Source organism: Onychostoma macrolepis, chromosome 02, assembly GCF_012432095.1.
Source record: "Onychostoma macrolepis isolate SWU-2019 chromosome 02, ASM1243209v1, whole genome shotgun sequence".
Taxonomy (NCBI): domain Eukaryota; kingdom Metazoa; phylum Chordata; class Actinopteri; order Cypriniformes; family Cyprinidae; genus Onychostoma; species Onychostoma macrolepis.
In genome coordinates this window covers 2,592,628-2,606,674 of record NC_081156.1, presented here as the reverse complement: position 1 = coordinate 2,606,674, position 14,047 = coordinate 2,592,628, and the positions used below count along the sequence as shown (strand labels likewise).

Below are 14,047 nucleotides of genomic sequence, written 5' to 3'. Positions count from 1 at the left end.
GCCATTCTGCAACTTTGTTTCACAGCACTTTTTAAGTTACTGCTAATCTAGGATGGATCACTTATGTTGCATGATGTAAGTTAAATGAATACATGTAAAATAATAATGCCTGGGCGCCATCTAATTTTGCTTCAGTGAACATGAAAGAGCATAACATAGCTGTTTCTACATGATAGGGGGAGTGTTTTTCATCTAATAAGTGATGAGTAAAGAAAAGCAAGCATAACCAAACATGTTGAGGCATTACCTTTCCTCTTCTTCCATTCCCGCCATCCTGATCCTCCCACTGCCAATCCACTCCTCGCACCACCCGTCCTCCTGCAAAGATGCCCCGGGCGGTGATCTTCTTTGACTTGCGTCGAGATTCCAAAAGAACTCTGTGCAAACACATAAAAGTATGTTACAAATCCAAAAGCAATTTCAGATGATATGTGACCATGGACCACAAAACCAGTCTTAAGTCGCTGGGGTATATTTGTAGCAATAGCCAAAAATACACTGTATGGGTCAAAATTATAGATTTTTCTTTCATGCCAAAAATCATTAGTATATTAGGTAAAGATCATATTTTGTAAATTTACTACTGTAAACATATCAAAACGTCGTTTTTGATTAGTAATATGCTTTGCTAAGAACTTCATTTGGACAACTTTAAAGGCGATTTTCTCAAGATTTTTTTGCACCCTCAGATTCCAGATTTTCAAATAGTTGCATCTCGGCCAAATATTGTCCGATCCTAACAAACCATACATCAATAGAAAGCTTATTTATTATGTATAAATCTCAGTTTTGAAAAATTGACACTTAAGACTGGTTTTGTGGTACAGGGTCACATATGCTTTGGAATATAAAAGTATAAGCTTTTCAAAAAGAAAAAGTCAGATTAAAAATGATTGCTAAATATTAGAGGTGGAGAAGTAACTTCCTGAAATGCTTTAGCTAACAAACAAGATCCCACTGTAGGCTTGTCAATGTATATTGTTCAGCTCCATTTTCTTTGAAACTCGAAGGTTACGCAAAACCTGCAGAATAAAAAAGATAATCCTGGATCATTTTTTAAATCGCTTATTGTTTGTTTCTAGAGGAGAAGCTTGTCTCCCATCTGGAAGCTGCCCCATGCTGAACCACAGCAGTTAGTTTCTGATCCTCCAGCTTTGCTGACATGTGTTCATTTCTCTTCTCTGTGTGCCCCTAACTAACTGCTTATCTTAATACAAAACATGACATTCCCAACACATATATAAGTTATGCAGGCTGTGTTTGAGATTGCAAACTTCTATTAATCTTTAAAATACTAAAGAGAGGTGCAAACAAATAAAAATAAAAGAATTGTGCATAAAATGATCATGTGTACCCTAAAGCAGCTGGAAACCACAGCAGGAGACAGCAGCTGCCAAGGGGAACACTCAGTGAAAAAGGCCTGGCTTCATCATTGTCTTTGTGTGTTGTACTTCACTAACCATTCTCACTAGGGAAATAGAGTCACACTTAGTTGAAAGGAGACCAGCTGTTGAGCTGACCTATTGTTTCTTTGAGCTCATGTTGAGGGCAGTTATGGGTGGCTGCCACGAGAGACGTCTAAACAACTGCTAGACTTCTTAATAGCCTTACCATATGGAGACAGTGAAGGAGACGTTACTCAAGCCAGTAAAAAAAAAGGAAAAGAACGCAACTCGAAAAACAAAACAGCAGCTCTATTTTCATATTCCATGCAAGAAAGTTTACTAGGTAAACAAGACCAGCTGTACTACCAATTCATGTATATGTTATAGAATATACTAAAACATCTGTCTGGCAACTAGTAAACACGTCTAATATGTTTTGGTCAGACCCACATTGACCACAGATCATACTAAGCAGAAAAAGAAGAGCACATATTTCCTATTTTATGATCACGACAGACTTTCAACCTGTAGACAATTCAATGAACCTTGATGCATCTTCGCATATACTTTGGTGAAAGAAACAAGCCATTTTATATTATAACCACAGCCAAGCCAATATTCAGAACAGCACAAATGACCTTACATCAATGATTAGCTACTGTACCATGCCCACCGCATTTCAAGAGCTGGAACTCTTAACCATGTCGTAAAAAAAACCCATTGTCACAAACTCGGCTCGCTGATGTAGCATCGCACAACAGAAAGCACATTTTTGTATCAGGTTGTCATTTTGAAACTAAATATAAAGTTGAGACAAGAAAATAGTGAAATTACAAGGAAAGATCTACCCGAGTATCAAAAAGTCAGACATAGGGCTGTGACGGAAGGGTATTTTTCTTACCGCGGTGAAGCAGCAACAAATATCACATCCCCTAATAATAATAATAATAATAATAATAATAATAATAATAATAATAATAATAAAGTAGTCTTCCTTATTATTAAAACAGCAAATTATATTAACAACAATAACAAAATAATATTTATTTCTATAACTTTGTGTTTTTCAATATCTTTTGAGTTTAATAGGAATTATGAAACAGTTTTTGTCATCGTTTGTACAATAAATTATTAAAAGAATAACAACCTGAGCAAGCTGCAGAAACAACAAGCCGAGCTCAACATGCCCCATTGCTTAGTTCTGGTGAGTTGTGCTAAACTTAGATTCCTATTTCTTAAGACATTGTTTTTCGGGTAACAGTCCGTGGATATAAACGCACTCGTCCAAACACAACTTGTTGAAAATTTTGTTTGTTGAAACGCATCGTTTGTAACAGCAAATTAGGATGTCGTTACTATTATTTAACTATTAATTAGGCAACATTTATAATAACAACCTTTTTAAAGTGCAACATAAGAGAGGCTTTTTTTCTGATTTGGGTTTTTCAAAGTCCAACATAAATAGGGAACATCAGGCTAGCCTTTCTGTACAAGTGTTCGGCTGTTGTACAACCACTGGGCCGCTTAAGTTAAACGGTTTTTTTTAGTCCCGCTCCCGCGAGGTTATATTCCGCATCCGCACCCACCCGCTCCCGCTATAAATTCACTCTTTGTTCACACGCTGTCCACTTGGGATAATTTTCTTCCTGACCCAACTGTTCCCGCTAAATATATATCTCGTTTCCAGAATCTCACATTTAAATTTCTGCTACTAAAAGAGAGAGAGATAACAAATAAAAAAGTAGTCTGCACAAAATGTATTTTATTGTAGGCTATTTATTTTATTCACCAAGTCCAAGATTCAAATTAGTTTTACATTGTACTGTCAACACAGTAGGAAAAGTGTTGCAGAAAAAAAAAAGACATCTGTCATTTAAATTTATAAGCAAAATATGAACAAAACCGTTGGCTTGTAGATATTGCGAAATGAAATCACTTTTTAACCGAACAATTTAACATCCTTGAGAAGAATGTCCTAAATCAGACTTGCCTGACGTGGGTTTCTTAGCAGTAAACTGACCATTTTCCAGTCCAAGTTGAACGTCCTTCATGGACAGTGCATCCACACTTTGCTTTGCTATCCTTATTCTGCTGTCACTCATCAACAACCTGCCTGTTCTGTCTGAGGGCCGTTACGCACATGCTGCGTGCACAGACGCCGCAATAAAATACATGACAGAGTGAGTAAAGTGCAGATATGCTGTTCTGAAAGGACGTCGGGAACGGGATATTGTTAGACCGCCCACTCCCGTTCAAATTACACCAGAGTTACCGACGGCTACCGTCCCGTGTCGCAAGAAATCTGGTCAGGTCCTGCGGAATGCAGACCTCTAGCTTCCTAACGCCTAACGTTCCTGATGCTGAACGAAACGAACTGTGATTGGTTGTTTGAAATGTCAGTCAAACGGCCTCATGGGCGGGCCTTGGCCAATGAAAGCTGCCATGGATTCCAGACCTTCAGCCGCCAGTCTGAAGGTCTGGCTACGCGAGACCATGACAAATAAGGAAAATAGAAAAATAACGGACAGCAAGGAAAATGTGTAATTGATGTTGGGTCTTTAAATAAAGTTAACTTTGGCCACATATATGTAGTCTCTATTTAATAGAGAAAACAAAACACAGAAATGTGTCAATGTCAAAAGGAACAAGCACCATTTAAAAAAATTATTCCCCTTTCTAAAAACATCAACCATACTGCAGCATTCTATTAATCCTTTTCTTTGAGCAAACAGGGAGATATTTTGCTTCTGGACGATTATTCAAAATTTCCAAGTTTATTTGCTCATGTGGTCTACCGCAGAGTCTGATCCAACACTTGCATTATTCAAGATTACGGGCTTGTTTCAGGAACAAAATGAATGAAACTCCATTCACTAGTCTCTCTGCCACGACACCTTTTTTACCCTAATATTTACTTAAGTTTGATGAACAAAACTGTGTATAACAACAAGGCTTATCTGGGCATCAATTTGACTGGCTATTTGGGCTGTCAGTCATTTATCTGTCATAAGGTCAATTGCTAATTATATTGCTATACAACAACCAATAAGTAGGCTAAATATTATAGAGTAACTTGTACATCACACAAAAAGGGGCCAGTTAGTTGATATACATCATCTCCACCAAAAAAGTTGTATCACTGAAAAATTCAACTGACTGGAGCAAGAGGAAACAAGAACATGCTAAAAAACCAAACAAGCATGTAAGAAACTAGGGTCCTGTTGTTCAAAAGAAATTTGACCAGATTTAATTTGCATCATGCACTTATATTTTTCACTTGATTTATCCATTACCGTCATAAGATACTATAGAAAAAGTAGGCTATCCATTAAGCCTTTAAGTACAGAACAGAAATAAATAACCAACGTTGCTTTGAGAAACAAAAAAACAGCACAAAAGAAAGAAGATCATGGATTGCTAAAAACAGGATTTCCAAATTTAAATTAAAATATCTGTACAAACTAGGCACAGGTAGAGTACAATATCCCTAAATTTATAACCAAATAAAACAAGACCAGTGGGCCAGCTTTAAAGTCATGCACTATGCAATTCAAACCTAAAGTAGCTTGTATTTAGACATAAACTGCCCACATTGATGGACATGGTGACCAACGATGCAAACTACTCTGTACTATAAAGGCTGGTATTCCCACTAAACTCCAGGCAGCGGAGGAGTGGTCTACCTGTCGCCAGGCAACAACAGCCTATAACTGAAGGATATGTTGCATGATGGGTCTGAAACTGGCCAGAGAGCTACCTTACCCACAGAGGGAATAATGCCAAGGAGTCAAGACTACAGGGAGAGAACTCACCTCTCACTACCAGGAGTGGTGATGCGGTAGAACCTGTGGCGCAGGTGGTGCTTATCACCATGGTAACAGGTGGTGCAGAGGTCATAGTTGGTGCACTCCGCACATTTCCATCGGATCCCAATGATGGGCTGCTGCCGACAGGTGTCACACATGGTGCCATCATGCTTGATTCCTGTAACATGGTAAATACACACACAGGAGTTGACATCCACCTGCATTGCTTCAACTAAAGTTTGCTCTCTTTCTTTCTCTCTCTCTCTATATATATATATATATATATATATATATATATATATATAAAATAGACAGATAGATATTTACAGATAGATACACAAATAGATGGATATACTCATACACATATGTGACCCTGGACCACAAAACCAGTCATAAGTAGCGCGGGTATATTCGTAGCAATAGCCAAAACTACATTGCATGGGTCAAAATTATCAATTTTTCTTTTAGTAAAGTAAAGATCATTTTCCATGAAGATATTTTGTCATTTTCCTACCATAAATATATCAAAATGTAATTTTTGATTAGTAATATGCATTGCTAAGAACTTCAATTGGATAACTTGAAAGGCGATTTTCCTCAATATTTTGATTTTTTATATATATATATATATATTTTTTTTTTTGGCACCCTCAGATTCCAGATTTTCAAATAGTTGCATCTCAGCCAAATTTGTCCTATCCTAACAAGCCATACATCCGTGGAAAGCTTATTTATTCAGCTTTCAGATTATGTATAAATCTTAATTTCGAAAAATTGACCCTTGTGACTGCTTTTGTGGTCCAGGGTCACATACAGATATATTACACTTTTCCGACCTGAACGGTTTTATTTTAAGAAATTAAGCATCAGATAATGTTCATTAATTAATGCTATTTTAAAGTATGTTTGACCTAAACAAGCTCGGTCTTAGATCAGGTGACAGATGCACTGATACTACACTCTATGAGTCTCACCTGTGGGCGCACTGTCTAAAATCCTCACATCATAAGCTCCGGAGCAGCGGTAATTGGCGGCGGTGCCGTTATCCCACACTACCACCACCTCCTCTGGGCTCTCAAAACTCCTGACGGTGCCGACGTGCCCTTCTCCTCCGTCCTGTTTACCCCACTTCCAGTCAGGCCCGCGGATAACTCGAGCACCCACTCCTTCCATCATGACTCGGTTATTCCTACCGGTGGTCATTTACACGCAAATATTGCAACAAAAGTAACTTTTAGCTAGCCGTCAAGCCAGCTCAAAAAACGTGAGGTTTTAAATGAACTGATTCGTCTCGTCTAACATCTGGGTCAACGGCAAGTGAAGGAGGGCAATTTAGTTGTTTGGACAAGTTAAAGGGATGACCTAGTTTTCTCAAGTCATACAATTAACGGTCTATTGATATCCTGACAACAGAATTTAACTTCAGTTATTAAGAACTGTGCAAGTTAGCAACAAATAAATGTAAGGTTAAGTCGTTATCGTGAAATATCTCTTACGGAGAAGAGTTAGCAAATTTAGGTTAATTATCATTTATTCTGGACACAATTTTATGGTTACATTTCAGTCTCTAACGGCTGGTTTTTAGCAAAGGCCAGTTAGCAAGTCTAGGCTAACCAGCTATAGCTAGCCTTCCTAAAGTTGTAAGTTGTTATTTGACGTTAGCAAAATAGCAACAAAAAGCTTTCGATTTAGAAAAAGCAACCGTCGTTTTTATCGCGAGATGTAAAAATGGTTTGCGAACTTTGCTGTGCGTTCGCTAGCGTTCAACAGATGGTCCAACTTTGCGTGACGCGATTCAGGATGTCTGTGCGAGCTGTTGTCCGTGAAAAGCTTCTGCAAAAAAGCAGCTCAGCTTGCAGTGCAACTAAGCCAGTTTCAGGAAAGCGTCCCGGTTTTTAATAAATGGCAGTGTAATGTCTGAATGAACGGCTGTAGATGAAGTAATCGCAGTTCTTCATGCCCGAAACAAATGCACGCACGGGTCTGTAAACAGCAGCCACATCGCCACGGATGAGGAGACCTTTGTTAGTGCTTTCCCAAGAATTCCACCAGCAGAACTTAATATGTCCTTGCCAAAAGAGATTCGGAGATGATTTCTGAAAGATATCCTTAAAGCCGACCTTTAAGCCCAGGTAATATCAAAGAATTAGTGAAAATACGGTCTTGAGAAATGTTTCATTGAGGTGCAACTCAGGACGAACGCGTCGCCATTATTGTCAATCAGAGCTCGAGCCAGTGGAGGTGGGACTGTTTGGGATCCAAGCAGTTCCCGTGGCGTAAAATGACGTCACACCAGGATTTAAAGTGAGCAGAGCCCAGACACAAAATATTTTGTGGAATCTGGCTGATTGAAGATTGTTTCACTCGAATTCTTTTCTATGTATCTCAATATTTGTCGTTAATTATATACATATATATATTATATATACATACATACATACATACTCAAAAAATGTTATGTTATCTACATTTACATTTAATCATTTAGTAGAAGCTTTTATCCAAATGAGGAGAATAATAAAAGCAATCAGACCAACAAGAGAGCAAGAATATACAAGTGTTGCCTGTGAAAAGTCTTGGTTAGTCTAGCACAGTAAATATAACAACGTTGTTTTAAATGAATAAATTTGATAAAAGAATATAATAGAAAAGAATAGAATAGGTGAGTGCTAGGTCAGGTTTTATGTTCTGTATGGAACGTTTTTAATATTATATATTAAGCCAAACTTATAATAATGTAATAGTAATAATATAGTAATTATTAATAATGAATAAAGATTAGAAAGATTCAATTAAAATGTTGTTGTATATTTATTTATGTCTGTATTTATTCATTTATTTATGTTTAATTTCTGAAGGCTTGGAACTCCAATTCTTCTCAAAGTAATAAAAGTAGTGAAAAGGTTATGCAGCACTGAGAGGACTATTAAGACCTCAGTGTTGCAGTCTGTCTTTTTTTTTTTTTTTATCCACCTTATTTTTCCCCTTCCTCTTCCCCATAGTAAGAGGATTCCCTAGTTCTCTTCTCCCATGAAGACCAGTGCCCCTCATCAGGAGCGAGCAGTCTGGTCTCTTTTGTAGGATCCAAGGAGGATGTTTCTGATGGCTTCTGATGTGGAGGAATGGTTGTGCTCCATGGAGGACCATGGCTTCTTCTGCCAAGAGAACCAGGTGTTGTCAGGCCCAGTGTGGACATCGAGCTCAACCACATTCTCTCAAAGGCCTTTGAAGAGCTTGACTTAGAAGCGTCAGCCCAATAAGAGCCTGCCCGCAGCTGCCTCAATGAATGGTTCCTGCAAGGCTGGCACTGCCAGCTAGCCACCTGCCAGAGACCTGCACCATTCTTTCTGGATGTTCACGAAGAACTTACCAAGTTGTGGTGCGCTCTCTACTCAGCCCGCATTAACTCTTCTGCCTTCTCTATCTTCACCTCCATTGACAGTGCTAAAAAAAGAGGTTATGAGAAGCTTCTTCCCTTTGAGGCCGTCACTGCACATCTCTGCCCACCATGTCCCTGGAATGGAAACCAAGGCTGTTCACCCCTACAAGCCCTGCAGTACTCCCTCAGCCCATCACAAGCTATGATCTACCTTCATGCACAGGCGCTCCATCTCAAGTCGTCACATGGCCCCACCGACTCAGCAGTCCGCGAAGCCTGCACCATCGCCCGCACAGCCTCAACCCAAAGCAGAGCCAGACAAGAAGTCTCATGCTTGCCTTCAAACCCCCGGACCAAATAACAAAAAAGGCACCTCTCCTCTTCACAACAGAATGAGTGTCAGTTCCCTGCCTTTGTCTGCCAATTGAAAGGCTCAGGCCCTCGCTGTCCAGGTCAGGCTTGGGAAGCTATCTCGAGCATGGCAACGATGCTCATGTTTTCAGATCCGAAATAGAGTGTCTGCTTGTGAAGGGCGCTATAGAAACGGTCCTGACAGCTCTCAGTGAGTCAAGTTTTTACAAAAAAGGTTTTGCCTGGATGGATGCTTACATTCATATCTAAATAGCCCCTTATCACCGACCATTCTTGAGATTCATGTTCAAAGGGGTGACTTACCAATATACAATCCTTCCATTCGGACTGTCTCTGGCTGCAGCCCTCTCCCATCTGAGACAGAAGGGAGATCAGTCAGAGCACAAGTGAACTGATGTGTGGCCAAGTATGGTGACCCATACTCGGAATTTGTGCTCTTCATTTAAAGTCACCGTGAACCGGAAGTTCCTGCTGACTTTATTTTAGTGTAGTGACATATTTCCAGCTGAAACGGAATACTGAATAGAGGGCGTGGTTTTGTTTTTGCGCTCCTCCTCTCTGTCTCTCACTCATAGCAAATTAGCAGGAGCAGTGGGCAGCCATATTGCGGCGGCACCACAGGAGCAGCTGGGGGTTTGGTGCCTTGCTCAAGGGTCTCACCTCAGTCGTGGTATCGAGGGTGGAAGAAAGAGCTGGCTATTCACTCCCCCACCTACAATCCCTGCTGGTACCAAGACTCGAACCCGCGACCTTTGGGTTACAAATACAATTCTCTAACCATTAGAGTCATTAGAGTCTCAGTCACTTGAAATGCCTGGGGCTCAGGATCAATTCAGCCAAGAACTCCCAGCCAGTGAATCGCTTTCCTGGGAGCAGTTCTTGACTCTGCTCTTTGAACATTCAGAAGATTGCTGCATCATTCAAAGTAGGGCTCTCTCTTCCGATCAGGACATTCCAGAGAATGCTGGGACTGATGGCAGCCACCTCCTCTGTGATTCCGATGGGCCTTCTCCACTTGCAGCCCCTTAAATATTTGCTGAAAGCTTGTATTCCATCCCATGGTTGGCATCTGGGACGCATCCACTTCAAGCTAACCTGCAGCTGTGTCAGGGCTGTGGCCCCTTGGAAGGCTCCTCGGCTGTATCAAACAGGTACTCAGATAGGTTAAACTTAGTCTCAGCCTCAGATGTCACGCCCATGAACCACTGGCTAAACGTCTGATGCATATGGCACACAAAAGTGGAAAAACTTCAGGAGTTTCAAAGTCGTCATCGGATTGGTTGAATTATACAGGATTTTCGGGAGACGTGAGTAACAAATTTGCTCTAAGTGAGATGAACATAATTAATCACAACGGGTTGTTATCAATTATATATCCATCTTCAGGAATTAACTGTAGCTGTCACGGCCCTGCTGGTGTGCCCTGGTTGGCCACCAGATGTCACTGTGTGTGTTAGCACATGGCTTGTTGTTTGTTGTTGGTGCCATGTGCTCTCCTGTCTATTGTCTGACCCCGCCCTCCTTGTTATCTCATTATTATTTCAGTTACTTCACCTGTGTCCTCCTCGTTTGGCTCCCCATATAGTCTCCTGGTGTATGCAGTCCTGTGCTGTTACGTTGTTTAATGTCGGATGTTTCATGTCGTGTGTGGGTTTGTTTACATGTGCTGTGGTCTCTGCCTGCCTGCCTGTTTTTCCCCTTCGGGGTGGTTTTTGTTCATTTTTTGTTGCTCTTTATTATTAAAAGACCCACTTTCTCCTGCACTTGAGTCCTCGCCTCATCTCTCGACCATCCCGTGACAGAACGTAACAGCCAAATGAGGACTCAGCGGAGAATGGGCTCACACCATCCACCAGCCTCTAACGTCAGCAGCCCCCTCTACCAACGCATCCTCCAGTTCCAGGCCCTGAGCTTCCTCTGTCAGCAGGGCACTGACGTGAGGAAGTTTGCCCTGAGGTTCTGTGGTGCAGCAGAGGGTTTGGGGTACAATGATGCGGCCCTAAAGGACCTTTTCAATAGTGCCCTTGAGGAGCCCCTCAAATGGTGGAGGATGAGGGGGCTGGACCACCTGACGTTTGGGGAATTTGTGGAGTTCCTGGCACGTTCCCCAGCTAAGGTGGCTGGAGTGCCGCAGACAGTGCTCGCCGCAGCTGCAGCACCTCCAGTGGTGGCCGACAAGGCTGCAGAAGCCGCAGTGCCCCCAGTGGCGGCCGATGAAGCTGCAGTGCCCCCAGCGGCAATCAAAGGGGCGTCAGAGGCCTCGTCTGCCGCACCCAGTACCTCCAGCCCGCTCCCAGAGCGTCCCGGGCTGATACGAAGTGTGCAGGAACCCCCACTGATGTCATTGCGAGTGGCGTGGTCTGCTCGCGGTCCTCCCAAGACAGCGATTCCCGCTCACAAAGCTCCCGAAGTGGCGGCGCCCGCTCACAAAGCTCCCGAGTCGGCAGAGGCCGCTCACAAGGTTCTTGAAGTGGCGGTGGCCGCTCACGATCCTCAAAAGACGACGGTGGCCGCTCACAAGGTTCCCGAGGCGGTGGTGCCCGCTCACGTTCCTCCCGAGGCGGTGGTGCCCGCTCACGTTCCTCCCGAGGCGGCGGTGTCCGCACACAAGGCTCCCGAGGCGGCGGTGTCCGCACACGTTCCTCCCGAGGCGGCGGTGTCCGCACACGTTCCTCCCGAGGCGGCGGTGTCCGCACACGTTCCTCCCGAGGCGGCAGCTCCCGCTCACAGAGCTCCCGAGGCGGCGGTGTCCGCACACGTTCCTCCAGCGGCGGTGTCCGCACACGTTCCTCCAGGCGGCGGTGTCCGCACACACGTTCCTCAGCGGCGGTGTCCGCACACACGTTCCTCAGCGGCGGTGTCCGCACACGTTCCTCCAGGCGGCGGTGTCCGCACACGTTCCTCAGCGGCGGTGTCCGCACACGTTCCTCCAGCGGCGGTGTCCGCACACGTTCCTCCCGAGGCGGCGGTGTCCGCACACGTTCCTCCCGAGGCGGCGGTGTCCGCACACAAGACTCCCGAGGCGGCGGTGTCCGCACGTTCCTCAGGCGGTGTCCGCACACGTTCCTCCAGGCGGCGGGCCTGCTCACGAGTTCCTCGGCGGCGGTGCCCGCCACGTTCCTCCCGAATTCCCCGAGCCGGCAGTTCCCGCTCACTTTCCTCCCGAATTCCCCGAGGCGGCAGTTCCCGCTCTCAAAGCTCCCGAGGCGGCGGGGTCCGCTCCCGAGGCGGCAGCTCCCGCTCACAGAGCTCCCGAGGCGGCAGTTCCCGCTCACAAATCGCCCAAGGCGGCGACGTCCGCTCACGATTTTCCCGAAGCGGCGCCGTTCGCTCACAAGGTTCCCGTTGTGGTGGCCGCGTGTTCTGCCCTGGGTCCCCATCCCGCCGGCGCTGCCTCAGTCCCCAGGTCCCCCTCTGCCGCTACATGGGCCTGGCCCACCATCTCTCCCCCTGATCCGCCTCTGGCCCACCTCTCTCCTAGACATTTTGATTTCAGTTTTAGTGTGTGGAGGTGATATATGTGTCTCCAGGGCACCGAAAGTAAAAAGAAGACTTGCCTTTTGGGTGTGGGAGAAGTTTTATCTGGTTTCCCTGTAACACCCATTTCGGTTAGTTTGACCAATAACAAGGCACATAGTTTCAGCGGGAAAGTGTTTCTTCGTCCCACTTGACACCTCATTTGCATGTTTTACGACTGATCTGGAGATTGGTGTAATTTTCCCCATGGTACAGTAAAAATAGTATGATGCATTTCACGATCACATAGTGTACATCATTGTGTGAGGAATAAAGAGCAGATCATTTTGATATCAAGAAAGAGACATCTAAAAGGTATTAAACCAGAGATACATTCATACACCTGAATATGAGTGTTTAGAGCTTACTAATACGAATAACGAGTGGTAACTAGGCTAATATAATAAGGAAACATACAAACAACACATGTATATACCAGATACATTTGTAACTGATTAATTATGGTCTAAATAAAGAAAATGTCTCTATGTGTGTGTTGTGTATCCTGTAATCGTGGGGGGTGGTCCACTGGTCAGCCAGGCCTGGTACCAGGTGTCATTTAGTTCTCTTGGAATGTGTTTGAAGCCCGATGGAGAGAAAAGATAGTCGGTCTGTTGAACATATTTTTGACAGTGGGGGGGCCAACCCTTGGCAATTTAGCACCCATATAACGGTAAAATGTAGGGCCAGGATGTGAATTATATGCAAATGTCAAAAGGCTAAAAGGGTCTCTTAAGACATAAAGTCCCAACGACCATCAAGGATCATGAACAGATGTTACACGTGTGTGTCGCGTTCTTTAACGTTCCACCTGGAAACAAAGATGCCGTGACGCCAAACCCCCTCACGAAACAAGAAGGTCATCATGTTTACAACTGTGACGACGAGCGCTTATCAGGATCAACCAAACGCTGGATTTTCAATAGTATGTGAAATATTTAAAGTTCGCGGCATAGAATCTTTAAAATACATCCGAGAGTTTTACACTGTTATTGTCGGTTATTGTGGCGACATTTCTACACCCCGAAACGTGACACAGAACGAAACAAACTGTGATTGGTTGTTTGACATGTCGGTCAAACGGCCTCATGGGCGGGCCTTGGCCAATGAAAGCTGCCATGGATTCCAGACATTTAGCCATCAGTCTGAAGGTCTGGCTACGCAAAACTAGGTTAAACTAGGTAGTGGACATATTGTCCCAGGGTGGAGTGTCTAAGGGGGAATGGGTACTCTACCCTCAGATGGTAAATCAGGGGTGTCAAACTCAGTTCCTGGAGGGCCACAGCCCTGCACAGTTTAGATTCAACTCTAATTAAACACACCTGATCCAGCTAATTGTTTGAAAACTACATGGTATGTGTGTTGGGACAGGGTTGGAGCTAAACTTTGCAGAGCTGCGGCCCTCCAGGAACTGAGTTTGACACCCCAGGTTTAAACGATCTGCAGTGCCTTCGGGAAGGCAGGTTCTTCGCCTCAGAAGACAACTCTCATTGCCCAATATTTTTCTCAAAGAAACAGGACACGCTAGCCCATGAATGGCCCAGTGTGCATCTGTATGCCTTTCCCCTGATCGCTGTACTTCCTCATGT

The 14,047-nt window shown here is 43.8% G+C and overlaps 1 protein-coding gene across 3 annotated transcripts in view; it reads right to left on the bottom strand.

Annotated features, from left to right (window-relative positions):
- Positions 1-7,452, bottom strand: part of mib1 (MIB E3 ubiquitin protein ligase 1) — a 63,060-nt gene extending 55,608 nt beyond the window's left edge. For 2 of the 3 annotated variants that reach the window (XM_058745470.1, XM_058745479.1), the window contains exons 1-3: positions 6,166-7,451; positions 5,198-5,369; positions 248-377 (exon numbers count right to left, since the gene is read on the bottom strand). In XM_058745470.1, coding sequence (XP_058601453.1) covers positions 248-377; positions 5,198-5,369; positions 6,166-6,394 — 531 coding nt within the window. In that variant the 5' untranslated portion in view covers positions 6,395-7,451. Of the gene's footprint in view, positions 1-247; positions 378-5,197; positions 5,370-6,165 lie in introns of all 3 variants that reach the window. The other variant, XM_058745488.1, reaches the window with a different exon arrangement.
- Between the last annotated feature and the right edge of the window lie 6,595 nt (positions 7,453-14,047).